At 40.1% G+C, this 20506-nt stretch overlaps 1 protein-coding gene across 2 annotated transcripts; it reads left to right on the top strand.

Annotated features, from left to right (window-relative positions):
• The first annotated feature begins 873 nt into the window (after positions 1-873).
• Positions 874-6680, top strand: LOC108969640. 2 transcript variants are annotated; one of them, XM_018934488.1, is made up of 2 exons: positions 874-2094; positions 5934-6680. In XM_018934488.1, the coding sequence occupies exons 1-2, from the start codon at positions 2026-2028 to the stop codon at positions 6252-6254; spliced, it is 390 nt and encodes a 129-aa protein (XP_018790033.1). In that variant the 5' UTR covers positions 874-2025; the 3' UTR covers positions 6255-6680. The 2 variants fall into 2 exon arrangements, with proteins under 2 accessions (XP_018790033.1, XP_018790032.1); XM_018934487.1 differs by having other exon boundaries at positions 874-2142.
• The last annotated feature ends 13826 nt before the right edge of the window (positions 6681-20506 follow it).

Below are 20506 nucleotides of genomic sequence, written 5' to 3'. Positions count from 1 at the left end.
ATTGAACTGGTGTTACCGATTTTTATCTGAAAAGCTAAAAATTTTACTCATAAAACCGACGAACTCATAGCAATAGTCGCACATAAGCAACTATTTCTACAAAAATTTCTGATRACAAAAATTTTACCAGCAAATCTAATAATTTTTATCCCCAGACTTTCGTCTAATTCGTTATCGGTAGTTAGGAATTAAGTAATCCTACAATTTCGGCAACGGCAGGTTACTTTCTGGTGATAACGATTATGGTGTACGAAGCCATAAATATGGAAGGCAAAAACTTGGATCAAACTAGGTTTCTAAATGAACCGCACCAAGCCAGAAAAAGGTTCATTATAAGAGTTATGGTTTGTTGGTTGAGAATAAAACGCAATAGTTTTGAAARCATAAAAACAACAGTTGATCCTAACGAACACATCGAAATGATTCCAACCAAAACCGTGGCAAAATGGCACAAATTGGGCTTTCAGTGACTTTGTYTTGTTCTTAGATCATATGAGACGGATATTGAAAGGAAAACTAGTGCCAATGATAGGTAATTCAATTGATAGGTATTTTCAAAATCAAACGCCAAAAAATCTTCTTCGATTGTTGGTGATATTTTTTTCAATTGAATTGATAACCTCCTCGTTGGCAAGCGCATTAGAACAATTGAGTAATAAAATGCTCTTCTGCGAGCGTCGGAGCTTACGACAAACGCGCAGTGAGTGACTTTGTCATTCTTAGTGAAATGAATACAAAAACCAAACGTAAGTAAGAATAAATAAAAATATAAAACAATGAAAAACAAATACAAACATGTAAATGTCGGTGAGTGCACGCCAGCTAAAGCATTCAGTTCAGGCTGCACGAATGCTCATCAGTCGCTCACCATACTTGCCGATGGATAGCTAGACCGCTGACAGTAACGCTAGATGACGAAAACCATTTTCGCAAAAAAGCATACAAAAACCCGCAGCTACAAACGTCACAGTGTGATTTYTATTTTAAACGCGTACGAYAGCCGAAAGAAAGCTTTTTCTATCTAACGGCCTTACGTTTGGCGGCGGGTGGCGGTTCCCTTACGCTTTGTGCGCGAGTTGCCTGGAGACGGCGCGGTGGTAATGTGGCTTAGTAGAGGCTAACGGTTAAAGCCGAAGCATATGACCTGACAACAAGTACGACGCAAAACAGCTGAAGCGCAGACACTGCGGCGTGAGCAAATGCTTTCCTAATTGTGTACAACCGTGTGTTACTAGCTTGCTGTATGTGTGCGCTGGCTTGCCATGCAATCATGTTGACACTAATGACCGCGACGGGTGTACCTGTTGGAGAAATGTTTTTCTATCTACTAGTTGATATCTAATGTACATTTTTTACAAAAGCGAGACCGCACACACACAAACACAAACACACGCTATCAGAGTAATTTCTGTRAGCAAACGTTCTATGATTTGTATGAATTTGTACATATATGTGTGACAGTTGCTTTATAAATCCACACATTGTTGCGTCATCTATTCGACTGTGGCATGCAACGCAGGTCATTAACGCATATCTMAGTGTAAAAAAGCAGACGTCGGGAAGGCGAGAAGGCGGGTGTTGCGCGTGACACGAAGTAGCAAATTATAATGAGAAAATCATATCAAATGAATTGAAAGAAGTGTGTGCAGAGGATAGCGATTTTCCCACAAATGCAAATTAACGACAAACAAAATATAATAAAATATGAATATATGTAACACACGTGCAACATTTCRAACACACATTAAAGCCCACGTAAAKCGAAAATCTAATTCCAAAATAGTTTGTGCAAAAAGTGCTTTCCAACGCCTACAACTAGAGTAGGACTAAGTAGCAACGACGAGTTTCAAAATAAACAAGTTACTTCGCATGCAAATTACAGTTAACAACAACAAACAATAATAACGCAGTACATATTACAATATATTRCCGTTTATTATGCATACATACGCGCATGCATGCAGATGTGTGAAGCGTTCATACAATCGGTTTGTCAATTATTTAGTCAAAATATAAGCAAAAAATATGACAAGCGAAACGTCAATTAATGTCATGCAGCGGCATCTGCTGACAATCGAAAAGCTACGCAATCGTGTACGTCAAATGTTGAAATGTGTAATAAATTTGCATATTGAATTTTTGGTAATTGCACAAACAGTTATTTTATACAAATATATATGTACACGCATATGCTTAACCATATTTTATCGATACTTCAGATTGTTACTAAAATTTTTTAGTATAACTCGTATATTTTATAGTACCTAAGGGATTTTCTCGAAGCTTAGATGTCGAAAAGACCCTATGGTATCTATATCTTTGCTCTATATACTTTAATAGAAATCGTAGAATTATATTTCCCAGACTAATAAAATTTATTTACTTATATTATCAAAAAAATTTTAGTAATAAAAWAATATCTTGTTTAGAGTGYCAAACCAATTTACAGAGAATCAMTAGGAATTATTATTCAATACTAGCCTGAGGTCCAAAATCAATCTTCTAAAAACTAAATGATCCCAATAATAAGATACAACAGGCTAAATAGAGCTAGAACAAGCCATAGTTTTCCGGAAAACGTTTAGCTGATCCTATCAAGAAATGCCAATGTCGAAAAGTTTCCGAGATCTATGCGGGAAATAAGCTTGATCTTTATAAAACTCAATTACTGTACTCATAATTAGTTGGTGTTTATATGTTATCTGGAAAAGTACCAGTAAGTTCAGGCCACGCAGTAGGCGCCTGCTTTAAGATATAACTTTTTTATGTCAGATGTAGCACATTTTGAACTTTCCATACACTGAACTGTTRTACTATAAAGTGTACCACGAAGTTTCGTAATAAGCGCAAGAAAAGGTCGTAGACCCTAGGGTACATACATACATATATATATATATCTGTATGTAAGTGATGACCGTGACGAGCTAACGACTTAATTATGTGTATCTGTATGTAACTAGTTCTTCAATTTTTAGCGTTTTTTCTTATTTCCATCTATGATCTCCGCTCAGCACCACCGAGTAGCGGTCACAAACTTAAAGCACTCTGCTACTACGACCGCCTATTTGCCTATTCTACTTTATTTCTTCACTATTACATTACATTTTCATTATTTGCTTACAATAACTGATTGTCAACGGTGATAAGTATGGGTTTCATAATATTATTACAAAGTTACATTGTTAAGCAGTGGGTACAATAGTAATGAAAGTACTTTACACTTCAAACTTGAGAAATTCTGAACAAAGTGGTAGAATTGAGAGAGAAAATAGAACATTTTCCCTGTTGGGGTCTCACTCTCACAAACCAAATCGCCTCGTGCCATTTGTGTGTTTAATAATTAGAGCATTTACTCAATGTCAATAATACGGAGAGCGTCGCTTAGTCGCATCATTGTATATGGATATATTTATATGTGTTTTGTATATATGTATATGTATGTAAACGTGCTATGTAAATAGAACGAAATTCACAGTTTTGCTCGGAAAGGCAAACAAACCAAGTGGCACCCACTTACTCAATGCAACATCAACAAATCACAAACAAATACCTTTATCTGCCACCTTTAACACTTTCCTTTGTGTCTGTTTGTTACTATTTAACCTCAATCTCTGCTTAAGTACATATTTACGAACCTATGCACATAAACGAATATTTAGGTATGACAAAACATTGAAAATGGTGTTGGGTGTCGTTGAAACTAGCTGTTGACAATATGTATATGACAGATGGACACAGCAATAGAATATGAGTACTTCTTAATTACAAGCTATCCTAGTAAGTAAAAAATACGAAATTTTTATATTTTCGATATTTTTGGTTTAGTAGGGATGCCCAAGTGAGATCGACTCCTCGGCGGTTTTTTAGTCTAGAATTTCTTCACAAATTAATAGGCATTGTAAAAAACTTCTCATCAGATTTTGAAAACTCATTATCCGATATTACAAACAATAAAATTTNATATATCTGTATGTAAGTGATGACCGTGACGAGCTAACGACTTAATTATGTGTATCTGTATGTAACTAGTTCTTCAATTTTTAGCGTTTTTTCTTATTTCCATCTATGATCTCCGCTCAGCACCACCGAGTAGCGGTCACAAACTTAAAGCACTCTGCTACTACGACCGCCTATTTGCCTATTCTACTTTATTTCTTCACTATTACATTACATTTTCATTATTTGCTTACAATAACTGATTGTCAACGGTGATAAGTATGGGTTTCATAATATTATTACAAAGTTACATTGTTAAGCAGTGGGTACAATAGTAATGAAAGTACTTTACACTTCAAACTTGAGAAATTCTGAACAAAGTGGTAGAATTGAGAGAGAAAATAGAACATTTTCCCTGTTGGGGTCTCACTCTCACAAACCAAATCGTCTCGTGCCATTTGTGTGTTTAATAATTACAGCATTTACTCAATGTCAATAATACGGAGAGCGTCGCTTAGTCGCATCATTGTATATGGATATATTTATATGTGTTTTGTATATATGTATATGTATGTAAACTTGGTATGTAAATAGAACGAAATTCACAGTTTTGCTCGGAAAGGCAAACAAACCAAGTGGCACCCACTTACTCAATGCAACATCAACAAATCACAAACAAACACCTTTATCTGCCACCTTTAACACTTTCCTTTGTGTCTGTTTGTTACTATTTAACCTCAATCTCTGCTTAAGTACATATTTACGAACCTATGCACATAAACGAATATTTAGGTATGACAAAACATTGAAAATGGTGTTGGGTGTCGTTGAAACTAGCTGTTGACAATATGTATATGACAGATGGACACAGCAATAGAATATGAGTACTTCTTAATTACAAGCTATCCTAGTAAGTAAAAAATACGAAATTTTTATATTTTCGATATTTTTGGTTTAGTAGGGATGCTCAAGTGAAATCGACTCCTCGGAAGAATTTCGTTCATAAAATGTAGAGTACGTTCGAAATAGGATATTTAGTGGAATAAGTTCTTTGGTAATAGAGATCCGAACACGATTATCCGACAAACTGTCTGAAAAAAACAAAGGTTTTTTTAGTCTAGAATTTCTTCACAAATTAATAGGCATTGTAAAAAACTTCTCATCAGATTTTGAAAACTCATTATCCGATATTACAAACAATAAAATTTAGTGATTCTTGTTTTTTAAACCATCCTTGGGATATCTGAGCTTTGCTTTCTGCGGTTTATGTTAAAATTACAGATATGTGGTATTTATCTCAATTGGACTGTGCCCAAAAAATAAGGTGACATTGTATTTATTTTGAAAATTCTTTATTTATTCTTCCAAATCAATTTCATCCCCTTCAAAGYAATGCCCACTAGATGTAGTACATTATGCCAACGGACTTTCCAATCTTCGAAACACTGGTTGTAGTCACTTTCCGGGAGGGCCTTCAGTTCCGTCTTCGCTGCGGCTTGAATCTCCTCTATCGTATAAAAACGGTATCCCCGGAGCAGTCTTTTGAGCTTGGTGAACAGCCAGAAGTCGTACGGCGCCAGATCAGGTKAATACGGTGGTTGCGGAACAATATGGGTTGAGTTTTTGGCAAAATGATCATTTAATGCAAATTCTTTGCTCAACAAATTTCGACATCGCAAAAAAATGAAAAACTCATTTTTAGCTGCTCACAAAACGACTCGTATCTCAAACACTAATGAATATTTTGGCATGAAATTTGACATAAATGTGACTGACAGAACTACCAACCTAAAAAAAAATATAATTCTCCAAATCTTTCGACGCGCGTAGTTTAAATTCAAATATCACCTTTTTTGGGCACCAGTATCACTGAAACAAAAATTTTAACATTTGAACTAAACGTATCTGTACCTTATTTTAGTTAGAGCAGCTTTAATAATTTTAATTTAAAACATTTTCATATAATTTTATACTTAGTTTCCTCCGCTCATTCACAGGTTCTGGAATCGAATGTCAACACAATGATGGACGAAGTGAAGAGCTTCAATGAGGAGCTGCTCGAAGTGCAGCGTTTAGATGCGCTCATTAGTGCCTTACGTGATTATAGCGGGCCTACAATATGTCACGAGTGGCCCTATCCACTCATATTCAAAGGCACCATTGACGATGCAGATGTCGCACAAATTCTCAATGCCAGGAAGAAAGTGGACAAAAGTAACAATAACAATATAAATGAGCGGAATATCAATTGCGAAGTGAGATGTAAATCTTCGATGAACTCTTTAACAAATCATCAGCTTAGTGATGAAGTGACTTAGCATTTAGTTAGTTAAGAGTGTAATTTTATGGTTTATACGACTCAGGCTCTGATCACTAAGAGACTAACCTAATGTATAAAAGTATTAAGACATATAAATGTATATCGTATCAGTAAAGCATATGAATAAACATACATAGATATAGTTTCAATTTTAATAACGTACATATAAAATATAGGTAGGCACAAGCATAAAGACAACCTTCTTTAAGGTATCATATCATGTCAAACATATTATGTTTTTAAAACGAAAGAATTCAATATTTAGAGTAGAGTAGTCTGTATATACCTACACATGTATTTTAAGGTTAGCCATATCCACATTGTACTGTTAAGAATGTTAATGAAGTTGTGCCACTGAATGAAAATATATGTATTGAGATTATTTTACTAGTAAATATGGACTGTGCGAAATTCGACACTTCAATTTATTTTTGCTCGATACACTTGGACATTTTTTACTTATTTTGGGATAAGGCAAGGAGACAACTTATATGAATCTATGATTTTAAAAGTAGTTCTTGACAATTGATCCAACACGGCTATAGATATTTGAGAATTTTTACTTATCAGTAGTAATATGTGTGTGATAGCATTGCCCCTATCGTCTAATATAGAAACATAACTATAAGGCTATTCCATTTTGAATATATGTGAATATGATATGTGAATGTGATTTGGCTTTGTCCACTTCTAAAATATGTTAAGAGTATTCCAGAAGGATAGTGTGAGGCCTTAAGTATGTATTTTAATCTAGGAACATGAATGTATCGTCAAAAAATTGGTACCTGATCATGCCCCTAATTACACCCTTCTTAGCAAACTGAAACCAAAAAATACTAATGCCGCAATATCTGGTTCTAAAGATCTAAGSTGAATCGTTCGAGTAGAACCTGAGAAATCGTGGGTRTCGTTTTGAAAAAGACAGTTTCGAGAAAAATGCGTTTGAAGTTTCAGTTCCAGCGGAACCAGTTTGGATGCCGGGTCAGGAAAATACCTATATCTCCGAATATAATTTGAGTTTTGWGAAGTCCTCTTGATTTGCTCAATATATCACAAATTGGTTTCAAGTTCTCAGTCGTGTATACACACGGGCTCACCTTCCCAACCATTTTGATAATTAAAACCCATTATTTTCARGAAATTATTAGTCAAAGAAAAACATGTTGACTTGTCTTATATATTTTTCGAAAGAACGTACCAAGTGTAGCTAGGTATAATAACTGCCATCTCCCAACATGGTGGCGTTRTGAACTTTGAAGTACGGCATTGGCATTTTGTCAACATTGATCTGTCTCAGTTGCTGCCATAATCAACAAGCCACGCAAATCAAATAACCTGTGAGAATGCAAGCAAACCGCAAAGATATGCGCAAAGTCGCACTTGCAATTTGCTTATATGTCTATATGTATATGGTACATRGGTATCATAACCGACATACCGATATTTGATATTCCTGTTAGTGGTATTCCAAAGCTTGCCAGTCAATATCAAGCAGGGTGTGATACAAACGATGTGAAGAATTTTGAGCGACTAAAGCTTAGATACGTGTATAGTAGACTAATCATGTGGAACAAATGAGCTATCACTCAACACTTACTATATTGCTGACAAGTGCCTCCATTTTTTGAGTTCCTTCTGTATTAAAGAAGTCAGCAAGTTTTTATCCAATTCATTGCCCTTGCAGTGGAATGTATTCCTTTTTATTTTCATAAATTATCTTAAGCCGACTTTATTGGCTGCAGTTATCAAGTTAAGCATTTTATTTTTAATTAATGAATTTCACTGTTCTCTTATCTTTGTTCTTGAGCAGTTGAGTCATGGATAATCAGCTTGCAAGTTGCACTTTCATGCGAAATAAATGAGTTTATATATATTTCTTATCAGTTGAGAAAGGTTTTGGTTCAAACAAAATATATTTTTCACTTAAACAGAAGGAAATTCAAGGAATTGAAATGTTATTATCAGTACAGTAAGCGCTTGACATATGATGATTTGGTTATGAGGAAAAACTTGTATGTGTATTTAACGGTAAGTAGATTGGAAACTAGATTTAAATTTTAAGGGTCGGAAATCGCTTTATGGTTTTCCGAATATTCTTCTTTAAGATTTATATAATTTTGCATGCGCTTGCACCAATTTACGAAGCGCTTTTGCGGGTTCTTCAAAATATGCCTTTTGAAAGCATTAACCACACCTTCAGGTGTCAAGAAACATTGACATATTGATTATTTTTTTCGGACGGGAATAAAAAGAAGTCATTCGGTTCTGGACTATGGTGTACGGTAAKATGACTCATCAAATTGATGGTTTGAGTGCTCAAAAATCATGTTTGTGGGCTCGCTTTTAATGGTGAAGACCGTCATCGGCTGTTGGTTCTCCTGATTCCATGAAAGACAACTGGCAAACAAATGGTTGATTACCACTGTTCGGCGTTGATCCAGTTTTTCAAAAAAAAACAGCCGACTATTTGCTTGGAAGTCCTTCGTGCGCAAACAACTTTTATTGGATTCGGCTCATAGAGCCGACTGGTGTTTAATTTCGGGCTCATACGCGTAAATCCACCTATCACGATATCATAGACTTGTTATGAAGCACCACTTATTTTGTTAACATTTCTCTCGACCAATCGAGACGAGCCTTTTTGGAGCGATTGACAAATTGTGGGATAAAACATGCACAATTTTTTTTGTTATATACTAGTCCGAGTAATGCCTCCATAGGTAGCATGACGATTTTGCAATGTCAGTTTGCTCACATCATTAATAGTTTCTAGAACAACAACTGATTTTGAACRACCTTCYCAAAATACGTTTGAATTCAAAATAATTGCGCAAAAATCTTCTGGATTTAATACCATTTTTTGATCGAGAAKAATATTTTACGTTAAACAACACACATATCGCTTGTTTCCATAACGTTCTGAGTATGCATGCCAATCAAAAATATCATCTTAAAATTGTTGGTTTCAAATTGCAACACTAGTGTTGCCATATCTCAAAATATAGACGCATTCAAAATACCCTAACCTTCTGCACTTATTAACAAATAGTCCGACCGGGTCTGACCAAACCCTCACCTAAGTAACTACTGCCATGACAATCTCACCAACCAACAATAAAAAGTCCCAATAATCTGATTAATTTGCAAGAATTCAAATACGAGTTCACTGGAAATGTTAGTACTTACAGCCAAACAAATAAACACGCATACATACAAATCCACTAAACCCTTTCAAACATGCCAGCTCAGTTTTCTTATACATACATACACATGCAGATTTATGTATATAAGTTTATGTATATGTAGTCGGCAAATATTAAATAAAGCTTACAACAAGTCTACAGTCTTTAGAAAACAAAAGCATTGTACATTTACACATACATACACATTGGTGAATTATCCCAATCGACACCGAACAATTTTCGTAATTGAGATGAATGATTTCCATTCGAAAAAATTAAGACAACATTAATACAAGGAGGTGTACAAGAGCTGGAGTTGCGTAGGAAAAGAGCAAAACTAGAAAACACTACAAAAGTCCTTAGCCACTTACGGAAATGACCATTGAGCATGGATGACCGGTTGGCTGGCCATTTGTTGTCGTAAAAAGAGACTCGCACGTACACCGACAATTGTTGCAAAACGAACACTCTACTCACTTGTTTTCCGTCCATGTGTGYGTGTGTGTTTGTGTATGTGAAGAGATTTTGTTGTTGCTTCGGTTTTTGTTACACATCATTCCAATTACAGTTAGTATGCCGGTATGTATGTACATACGCACGATGCCGTAGTTCCAGGGGCAACAGCTTAAAAACTAGTCATACCCGTAAGTGCAAATTACAGACAGTCTGAGGATGAAAGTATGCAACCACTACAACAATACACGCAACTCAAAGGCATGCCGTCGTAATTCCACACCCCAACAGCGGCCCTTACATGAGAGACTCACTCGGACCATCCCCCGGCCGCCACCACTCTTCGCAAYCAATTGTATTAACGTTTGTATGTGCATAACGGTACATACGCACCTAGTATACATGCGCCAGCAGTGATATCTTAAGCGAGAGCTCGTCTTAGTTACGAACGAGTCATAGCGATGGCCTGTAAATTGTACGAACGCAAATCCTCGACCATAAACTGTCTGGCACACCATTGGATTGTGTAAATAAATTGCTCTTTTTAGGTTGTTGCATGCAACAAGCCGGCTTTTGTTTCACCTTCACCACCACTTTGATGTGCTATTTGTTGACGTTGCATGCAAACCTGCTGTTGCCACGAGTACGTATATGCATGCAAGTTGTCTGGGAATAAAGTGGTGTGAGTAATATTTGTGGTTGTTGTTGCTTAGGTATCATCTTGTAAGTCTCCTCCTTTTTCATACTAATCACCGGTAGTAATTGCAATAAAAATTGTATTTGCAATTCTTAGGCATTAGTGGAAAATTAGGGTCTCATAAAGAARATTTAAACTTGCATGGGGATATCCGTATATACAAATTACCAAGGGATAACAGAAATACAGATTAGTATAACAAAAGTAAACGGCGGAGATCTGGGTGAATATACGTGAGCTAGTTTTGGAGATATGGAGCTGAAGTTTTGCACACGCTCTTTTTTTTATAAAGGAGCTGCTCATTTGTTGGARCCSCCGATGAATGTAGCATACAGCTGCCATACCAACTGATCGATCAAAATCAGGGTAATGATCTTTTTAGACCCTTTTATGCTATAAAAATGCACTTGTGAAGGGTATTTTAGCTTCGGTGCATCCGAAGTTAACTTTTTTTGTTTTAGAAAGTGTCTGATAGAATTTTACATCAGTTCGTGCTGTCATGAAAGAAGAAATAGGAAGGATAGGTTTAAAGAGATCACTTTCAGGAAAAGATAAGGATACGGATAAAATTCAGACGTTTTTCTGTGAAAATTCTGTCAATTGGCTGGCGATTCATGGCTAATTATTGTCTAGCTGACTATCAGTTGGCTATGACTGTCAGATAACTAGCTAACAATATCAAATCATTAAAAAAATAACCACAAATTATTACATATTTACTTATGACCTTTTTTTTAATGACACCCAATGACCCATTAAAGTGCTAGCATGAAAACGTGTCCCCTTTCATATACTTTCTTATATATCCACCACATATGAATACATTATCCACATTCTATCTACACACATCATTTATTATGCAAATCTGTGCCAAGTGTCTCATTTGTTAATGGCCTCAAGTGCTATCAGCTTTAAATGCTCATCATCCTCCAAATTACGTCCAACCAACGGCCCTGACCCATATTTGATTCACAATCGCCAGCAAGCGTGTATAAAATAAAAGAGACACTCGTATGTACTCTTATGGGAASGTGAATGCAGATTCAAGCATAGACACAAACACCCATACATAATTATACATATGTGTGAGAGAACGTACTTAGGTATTCTCCAGCGACGAATGTGATAAAAACGTTTTATTTAATTTCGGACATTTAAATTGAAATTTAATGTATGTATATCTAGTGTATACTAAAAGAATACTACATATATAAATATAATATCGTATATAAAATGTATTTATATTCTTGAAATACTTGATATACTGAAATRCATACTAATACAAAGGCATAAGTACATATATGTAATAAGAAGTAGATATAATAATGAAGGATTTTACTTTCAAACTGTGCAAAAAATTTGGAAAATTCATTCAAACTATACCCAAACTATACGGCATCTATACCCTAGGCCTTGGTTTCAAATTAAAAAACGCCGCGAGTTTACTCTCGAAGACACAGATTATTTCGTCCTATCAGTGTAATATTAATACCACTGAGATCTACAAAAGCAACGGCAATTGGAATAATATTGCAAAGTATTTCTTGAGGTAAATGACAATGGTCTATCCTTCGATTTCAACTAGTAGTAACAAAGACACCATTTTTCCTCTGCATTTTAAATTTCTTCTTAACGTCATTAAATTTCAGGTTGGTGCAACTTTCGTCACCTTGGTCAAAATTATACAGATTCCATTGAAGCAATAGGAAATCTCCAATTAAAATATATACATACATGTATTTTGTGGATATTGTACACCATTGTAAATATATTGCTATGGAGAAAACATTAGTACAATAATCCAAAAATACATTCACAGTTTTTTCGCCTAGATAAAAGGCATTTCGGTCATCTAATTAAAAATACAACCTATAACGTTATATAGGGTATTTTTACTCAACTTTTAAATGCTTATTTTGTCATTCAGTTTCTTAGAAAGGATTTATAATATACCAGGTACTTTTCGCAAACGTTTTAGCATGTCAAATAGCGAAAGAAAAGCCCATGATGTTGATACGCAAATTAACATAGACAGACATAAATAAATTGAAGCTTGTTTTGCGACCTAAGTTCTCTTGTGTCCGCTCCTCTCTCCCACAGACTCACATAGACCAACCATTCCAATGAATTCCAGGGTCCTGGATAATATACCTTAGGATCTCTTTATGGTATTCTGATCCATTTTATATATAGTACTCATATGTGAAGAGCATAATGAAATTATTTTACAGCATACGCATAGATTAAAAAAAATCAAAAGGTAATGACTTGCTCTTTAAGAATGGATTCCAAGTATATGAGTAATACCTGTCATAAGCTTGAATCCTGTAGGTCATGTAAGAAATTCAACAAAGATATAGCACTTATTTCATAGACGGTGCACGAATACCGTACTTTAATTCCGCTAAATACTTAGGAATGACGCTTGACATTAAGCTACGGTGGAAAGTTCACGTAAAAGCAAACGTAAAGAACTGGACATGCGACTCAAAAATTATAATCGGTAATAAATCAGTGTTATCCATCGAAAATACGTTACTTATCTATAAGCAAATACTCCGACCGATATGGAGCTATGGTGCACAACTCTGGTGATGTACTAACGCAAACAATAAGAAATTCATCCAATAATTTCGAAGCAAAGACTAATTGTCAAAGCGCCTTGTAGTTGTAGATGTGCTGATATAGAGCGTGATCTAGGCGTAAACTCAGTTAAGGCAGAAATATAAAAATTGCAACAACACATGGTGCAAAATTGCTACAGCAGTGTAATGAAGAAGTAGCTATGTTAACATCTAGAGATGGACCACGAAAAATACGACTCAAACGCATCAAACCCAGCGATCTTTCAAATTACCCAATACTCTCACAGTAGTTTTGTGATTTTGTAATTATATGTTTAAGTCATATTCAAGTTGTTAGTCCTTCCTTTTATTTGAACTAGTTGCAATGTATAAAAAAAAACCAAAAAAAAACTTTGAATTGGTAAATAGCATAGACCTTATTAAAAGCATTTTTACTTATAAAAAAAAAAGCCCTATAACATTGTATCTCTTACATAGTGGGAAAACATGTGAATTCTACCATAAAGAAACCTTGATAACCATACGATTTAAATATCTTATCTTGATGACATCAACTAAAGATACCTGGAGAGAACCCCTGTCTGAAAACAATTATTTAATCTAGGACATTTCGCAGTTAATATTAGTTCAATAATTTTACCAATTTTGTGATCCGCATAAAATAAAATATGTCTTGTATGGGGATTAAAAAGACAGCTTTTTCAAATATCTAGAAGAGATAGAAAAGAAAGCTTGTACCTGTTAGCTCCATACTTGAAGAACTAGAGCAGCCAGAAGTTGTGTTAGGAAACATATATTAAATATTTTTCACAAGTTTTGGAACAACACAATGTGGAATATTTCCCCGGTCGCGCTTCGCATATCCATTCTTGTAGCTTGCTTTTAAAGAGGGATTTGACAGCCCTATAAACATTTCTATTATAAATTAAATGAAGCTAATATCGCCTTTAGTGTTTTGATCTGATGATACTGCGGAACCATCAACGGTATTATTACCGAAGGGTACCAAAGTCGGTTTATCAAATGAAAAATTCTTTCCAAACCCTTATTAACAATAACAGTCCTCATTCCAGCAGCGCAAAATACACGCGTACACATATGTTCACCTTCATGTGAATAACTCCTAGCTTGTTGCGGTATTTGCTAACATGTCTAAATATCACCCTGCCCTACCAAATATCTGGGCAAATAGCACACGGAAATAAACATACTCAGCAACTTGACGCTAAGTAATAACCGAGAGCGGAATGCATATGAAAACAGTTAGGAAATTGATGAAAACTGTCGTGACTATGCGAACGGAATTGGTCGGATTCGGCAGATTGACTGCGAATGAAGGAAGTTGTGAGCAGGGCAGGTTCAGACGGGCTATAGCAACCGCACATAACCCCAATAAACAAACTAATAAAACAACATGGCCTGTGCAGCGTGCGAGCGAGCAAGCAAAGAAGCAAAAATACTTGCAAACGCAATGGAAACGCCGCGCGTCAAGTAACAAAGGGCCGCACGCTGGAAAAACAAACAAGAACTAGTGCGCTCGAATATCACTTTTTTCACAGCGCCTTTTTATAAGCAGAGACGTACGAAAGCTGAAGATAGTCGTCGCTAAATCAAAAACTGTGTCCAGAATAACGCAGGAGAGACTGAGCCCCTGAAGCCAGTGAAGCGCGCGCACGATATCATTCACTGGCTGAGGTGGGTATCATTGTGTAAATGCGAACTTCCATTTGAAGGTTTCGTAGACAATTTTTATTGCAGAAAGTTCGCCAAATGCAGCGAAGTTATTACTGTTTGTAAGGCAGCGCCAAAGCAAGTCACCAAAGTTGCGCAATAACGCAAGTTCAGAGCGAGTGAAATATAAAGTTTGCTGTAGCTACCGCAGCACGCTGGCAGGCAAATCAATTGCWGCACCAAATACAATATTAGTCAAAGCACAAGCTATGCAACTAAGATTGCTGTAGCAATATGCAGACTTGCCTGAACTTTGGTAAATATACAGTTGCGGTGGCGGCGGTAGTGGAGCGTGCGGTAGCGCGAAAGATATACTCACAGCAACGCGTAGCAAAGCAGTGCTTTGGTGAGCGAAAGCATATAACGGCATGTCCATATCAAAGTTACGCAGCCGGCACGCAGTACTGACGCGGCAGGAGCACATTAAAAGTCCTGGTAGTGGTGGCAGTGCGGGGGGTGGTGGTGGTAGTGGTGTTTGTCGTACTGCTGCCACCAATCCGAGTGCCGTCGATATACATAAAACTGCCAAATCTACAACGCACGCTGCCACCACAAAGCAACTGAATGCTGCCGCAAGGAATGCGGTCGCTAGCGCCTCAGCTGCCAACAGCGCCACCACAATCTCGGCAACTGCGCAACAACTGCAAGCAAATCAACTCACACCGCAAGCTGCACAAACCTACGTACCTCAGACGTCACTGCTGAAAATCGAACCATTTGTTCCTAGTCTAACGACGCGCCTACGCCGCAACTTTGGACGCTCGTATACCACACTGAGCATCACAGAGTCGGGGAATGCAACAGCTAGTAGTAAACGTAAAGGCGCTAACATTCAAAACCCAGCCAACGCACTCAATGCACCGCTGTTGGGTGCCGCCATTGATAGCAAACTCGCCAAAGCAAATGCCGCCAGTACGCGTGCAGCTGTGGCCGCACGTTTGCGACGCAATCCAGTGCGCGCACCAGTCACGCGTCAGCGCTCAAAATCCACCTCTTCGTCGGCCTCGAATCGACCGACAACAGGGCATCGCAATTTATCACCGAATATGCTTTTGAATGCTGAACATGGCGGTGCGGCTGCAGCTGCATACGCTGCTAATGGTGGTGGTAGTGACAATAGCAGCGCCAGCGGAAATGGTAACGGTAGTGGCAATAGCAATGCGGCTGTTGTTACATTGCAGCCGAATGGCATTTGTCGTATTACGCGCGCGGTTCATGAGCGTGAAAAGCAACCGGATCGCATTAATTATGATCGACGCGGCCTAAGCGCGATACCAATATTTGAGAATGAAACACAGCTGCGTCTGCTTTCGCTGCAGCATAATCTCATCAATATTTTTCACATACCAAGAGAAGAGCCTTTGCCTGCACCGGCGCCGCCAATACAACCAGCCACGGTAACCGCAACAACGCATACGGAAGGTACTCACTCACCGGAAGTACCCACCGAACTTGTGGACAGTGAGCAAAATGCACTCGAAATAACCAACGGCATATGTTCGCCAAAACCATTGCGTCGTCAAAATGAGTGCACGGCCGTGGGAAGAATAACCGGCACTGYTGGTACTACTTCTGGCGCCGGTGCGCGTCTATCGCTTGCCTTGCGCCCAACTTGCGTGCGACAATTGAATGGCAATGCGCTAATACCACCGCCACCCCCACCCACACCACTAGGGCAGCTACCACAACAACTGCCACAAGCGGTGCCACATCATCTTTATCAGCAATTGCTGCAACAGCGTTTGGGCGCTGCAAGCAATACCGTAAACACGCTGAAAAATCTGCACTACAATGCGCCGCTACTGCCACTGGCGCGCCAACCGACGCCCTGCCGTTTTGCACTGAAACGCTCTAAGAGCTTTGTGTCTAATGTACCACGAAATCTGCAAAGCATACAACAAAACCTGTTAAAGACCCAACTGGCGCGTGTCAAGCTGTGCGCCGCAGGTGCTGATGCGCATTTAAAGAGTTTCGATTCGAGCACCAGCAACAGCGCGCTGACCAACACCACCGATTCGTCGCCCTCCTCCATTTTGGCAACGTCGACAACAAACACAAATRGCACCACATTCGCCGGCAGCGACCGAGAAGAGGAAGATCCGCTGCAACAGCTGACCGTTAAGAATAGACAACTGGTGGCATCTTACGGCATGATCTTCCAGCACCTGGTCTTTCTCGATCTATACGACAATCAAATCGAGCGCATAGGCAATTTGGACGGCCTTCCCACGCTCTCTGTGCTGTTGCTAGGTAAAAACCGACTCAACGACATCAGCGGTCTCGCCTCGCTGARGCAAACGCTGCGCGTGCTCGACCTGCATGGCAATAAAATTAATAACGTCGCTAACAAGCTCAATTGTCTGCAAGAGCTGAAGTCACTCAATTTGGCTGGCAATTTGCTGCGTCAAATAGGACCGAATGATTTCAGCGGTTTGACGGAATTGCGTGAACTTAATTTGAAGCGCAATAAAATCAAGCGCATCAATGGCTTTCAACATCTCACAGCCTTGGAGCGACTCTGGCTGTGCCACAATGAGCTGCATCGCGTTGACGACATGGCGTCGATTGCTAAAGCAACAAATCTACTTGAGATGACCATAGAGAATAATCCCGTTTCGCTGGCGGGCGACTGTGTCTCCTTCCTGGTAAGTTACTTGCCACGCCTACAAACGCTCAGTCAAATGCCAATTACCGAGCAAGTGCGCGCGGCGGCAATGGCTTGGCGACGTAATAAAGAGATTTCGGACACGCATTACGCACACCTCACGCCCGACGCGTATCAGTGCATCAAACGTGAGGAGGTCATATCGAACGCGCGCACCAACTGGGAGTTGCTAAGGTCGCAGCAGACGCTACAACAGAGTGCGRCACTGCAAAGGCAGGCGAAACAGAAATTGCCACAAACTACGTACACGCCAGCGCCACGCATTGCGAARCCCAGCGAGTTGGCGCGCATAAATGAGTCCAATGAGGCGGTGGGTGATGCGACCGAGGAAGATGCTGGCGTGCTTGTGGCCACTGGGCWGGATGCAGAATTACAAGAGTTCATTAAATTGCCGCCCATACAGCAGCAAGAACAGCAACAGCAACGAGAAATAGAGCCACAGCAAACGCAGACACTCGCACAGACGCGCGTACAGCCAACGAAATCAGGGCAGACATCAATAACCAAGTCTAATCCGGCTGATAGAGGACCACTGCCGCCGACACCCCTCTTGACAAAGGCGCATAAATTAGAACCACCGCCGCCGCTTAATGTGAGCAACGATGTCAAGCACAGCGAAGGCAAAAACAACAATGTTGACATGAACAACAGCAACCTCAACAGTGCGCGCTTTTCTGGCTCGTCGGGTTCGAGTTTGGGGCCCAATGTACACTCCTCATCCAGCTGCTTCAGTTCGGACAATGAGGATTCCGCCGAGTTAACGGCACAACAGCGCGTTACGCACACACATAAATATCAAAAAACAACAGGACAAAAGCAGAAACAGCAACAACGACGGCGCGGCAACAACAACAATGAATATAGGACTGACAACGCAGTTGGGCGGAGAAAAATTGATGCGAAGCAAAAAKCAGGCGATTTGACGACAACAAATGAGTCAGGCAATGCCGATGCTGTTGGGACAACGGCAAACACAGTCAATGGCGGGGCGGCGGCGCRTGARCAACTAGCTGCTGTAAACGACGACYTAGTGGCCAAGGTAGGCGAAGAGTTGCAAGCGGACGAAACTACCGCAAAGCAAAMGCAAGCAACAAATGATGMCAATGCAAGCGATGCTCAGCCGTTAACAGCACAACCACCAACGCACGTGRCGGCGGCAGAAAATGGCACAGCAAAGGCGGGCGAGTCCATCAGTCAGACGGAGAGTAACTCATCAGCGCTGACGCCTAGCCGCGCCACTTCTAATGCTCGCAAAACAGTGATGCCACAACAAAAACCGAACAGCGCAACAATRACAACAACAGCTACTAGTATAACCACTTCAGTTGTAAGCGCCACAGCGCAAATTACAAACCACGGTGGCTTACTAAGTTTAGGCTTTAAAGAGCAAACGAACACCGCTGCTGTCCAGCCGCCGCCACAACAAACAAATGGCGCAGCGTCGGGTTTTGTAGGCGCAACAACGCGCACACTATGCCGCCGCCTAACGAGGTCACAGACAATCGTAGGCGCCAGCAGTGGTGCCACAAATAACTGTCCAGCCACCGTAGCTAATAACGGAAATGAGGCGTGTGTCGGCAGGCGCGCAGCTAATAATGCCAGCAAAACTGCCACAAACGCCACGTCGACGCCGTGCARTGGTCAAGCGTCTGCACAGCCGACTGTCACTTGCATAGTGGCGCCACCGCCAATCAACACAAGCAACAACAACAACAACACGGCAGGCAGCCAACGCGCGCTGGCTGCCAACAAAACGGAACGTGAGGCGCGTGAGCGTGAACGCGAACGTGAGCAGGGCGGAGACTATCTCATCGAGATTTGCGGTCGCTACCTGAATGTGTACGGCCAAGGCGCTTTGCGCTACATCGACAAACAGTGGAATGCTGCGAAAGCGCAGGATGTGCACACGCTCAATTTTAGCTACATCAATTTCAACAATATCGCCGCCACCGTGCTGGCGCGCATCAAGTCACGCTTCCCAAATGCCGAAAATTTCGTTTTTCGCGAAACGAATATCGAGTTTATCGGCCAGCTGAATGCATTAGGCGAACTGCAAGGCATCAGTGCGCTCACCATCGATCCGGAGGGAAATRCAATTACCACAAAGGATTTGTGGCGTGAATACGCCATTTATCGACTGTCGCACTGGGGGCTTAAGCTGATCAATGGTGTTGCGGTCACGGAGGCGGACATCGAGGCGTCCAATGCGCTGTATGAGGGTCTCTCCGATTTGGTGTTGTGGGCAATGCCACCGTCCATGTTGCAGCCGCTGCTGGCACGTTTGCGGCTAGACGAAACATGTACGGCCAGCAAAATGTCGCCTAAAGAGTGGCTAATGAAGCCGGAMAACAAATCGCTGCGCCTTGTTGTTGGCAAAGAGGCGTTACAATGGAAAAAGCCCTACACCGGCGCCACTACTACTAATGCCAATAACGGCGGCAACATTGTCAACGGTATTAGTGGCCAGCACCAACAGCCAATGCCTTATGCCGTGAGCGAGGCCAGCGTAGGCGTCGCTACAAATGCCAACATCAATACGCTTAGTATGCGCGAACGCGGACGCTTGCACTTTGCCACCATGCTGGAGAACACCGTGAACGCTGTGGAGAAAGTGCATATGCTGGAAACCTTATGGCCAAGCATGCTCTTGGACATTGTACGCAACGCTCTGCTTGATTACTCGCACCTCGACGAATATTTACACAGTGTAATCAGCGAAATCATGAAGTAACAAACACAAAGCGCATGCATTGCGTGGACTGGCTGCTGACGCGCGGCTAGATGGCAGGCGCACCGTAGGCGTCCTTTATGTGGGCCTGTACTCCTGTAAAGAAGCGCCGATAGCAGAAATTAATGGCGCTTGTTGTTCCTGTTCATTTGCTGGACATGTTGCCCCTGTGTTTGGCAATACAATAATACTAGAACTACTCGAAGCGA

Source organism: Bactrocera latifrons, unplaced genomic scaffold, assembly GCF_001853355.1.
Source record: "Bactrocera latifrons isolate USDA-ARS-PBARC rearing strain unplaced genomic scaffold, ASM185335v1 scaffold_26, whole genome shotgun sequence".
Lineage (NCBI taxonomy): Eukaryota > Metazoa > Arthropoda > Insecta > Diptera > Tephritidae > Bactrocera > Bactrocera latifrons.
Note: the sequence above shows the minus strand (reverse complement) of the source record. Positions and strands in the feature narration are given on the sequence as shown.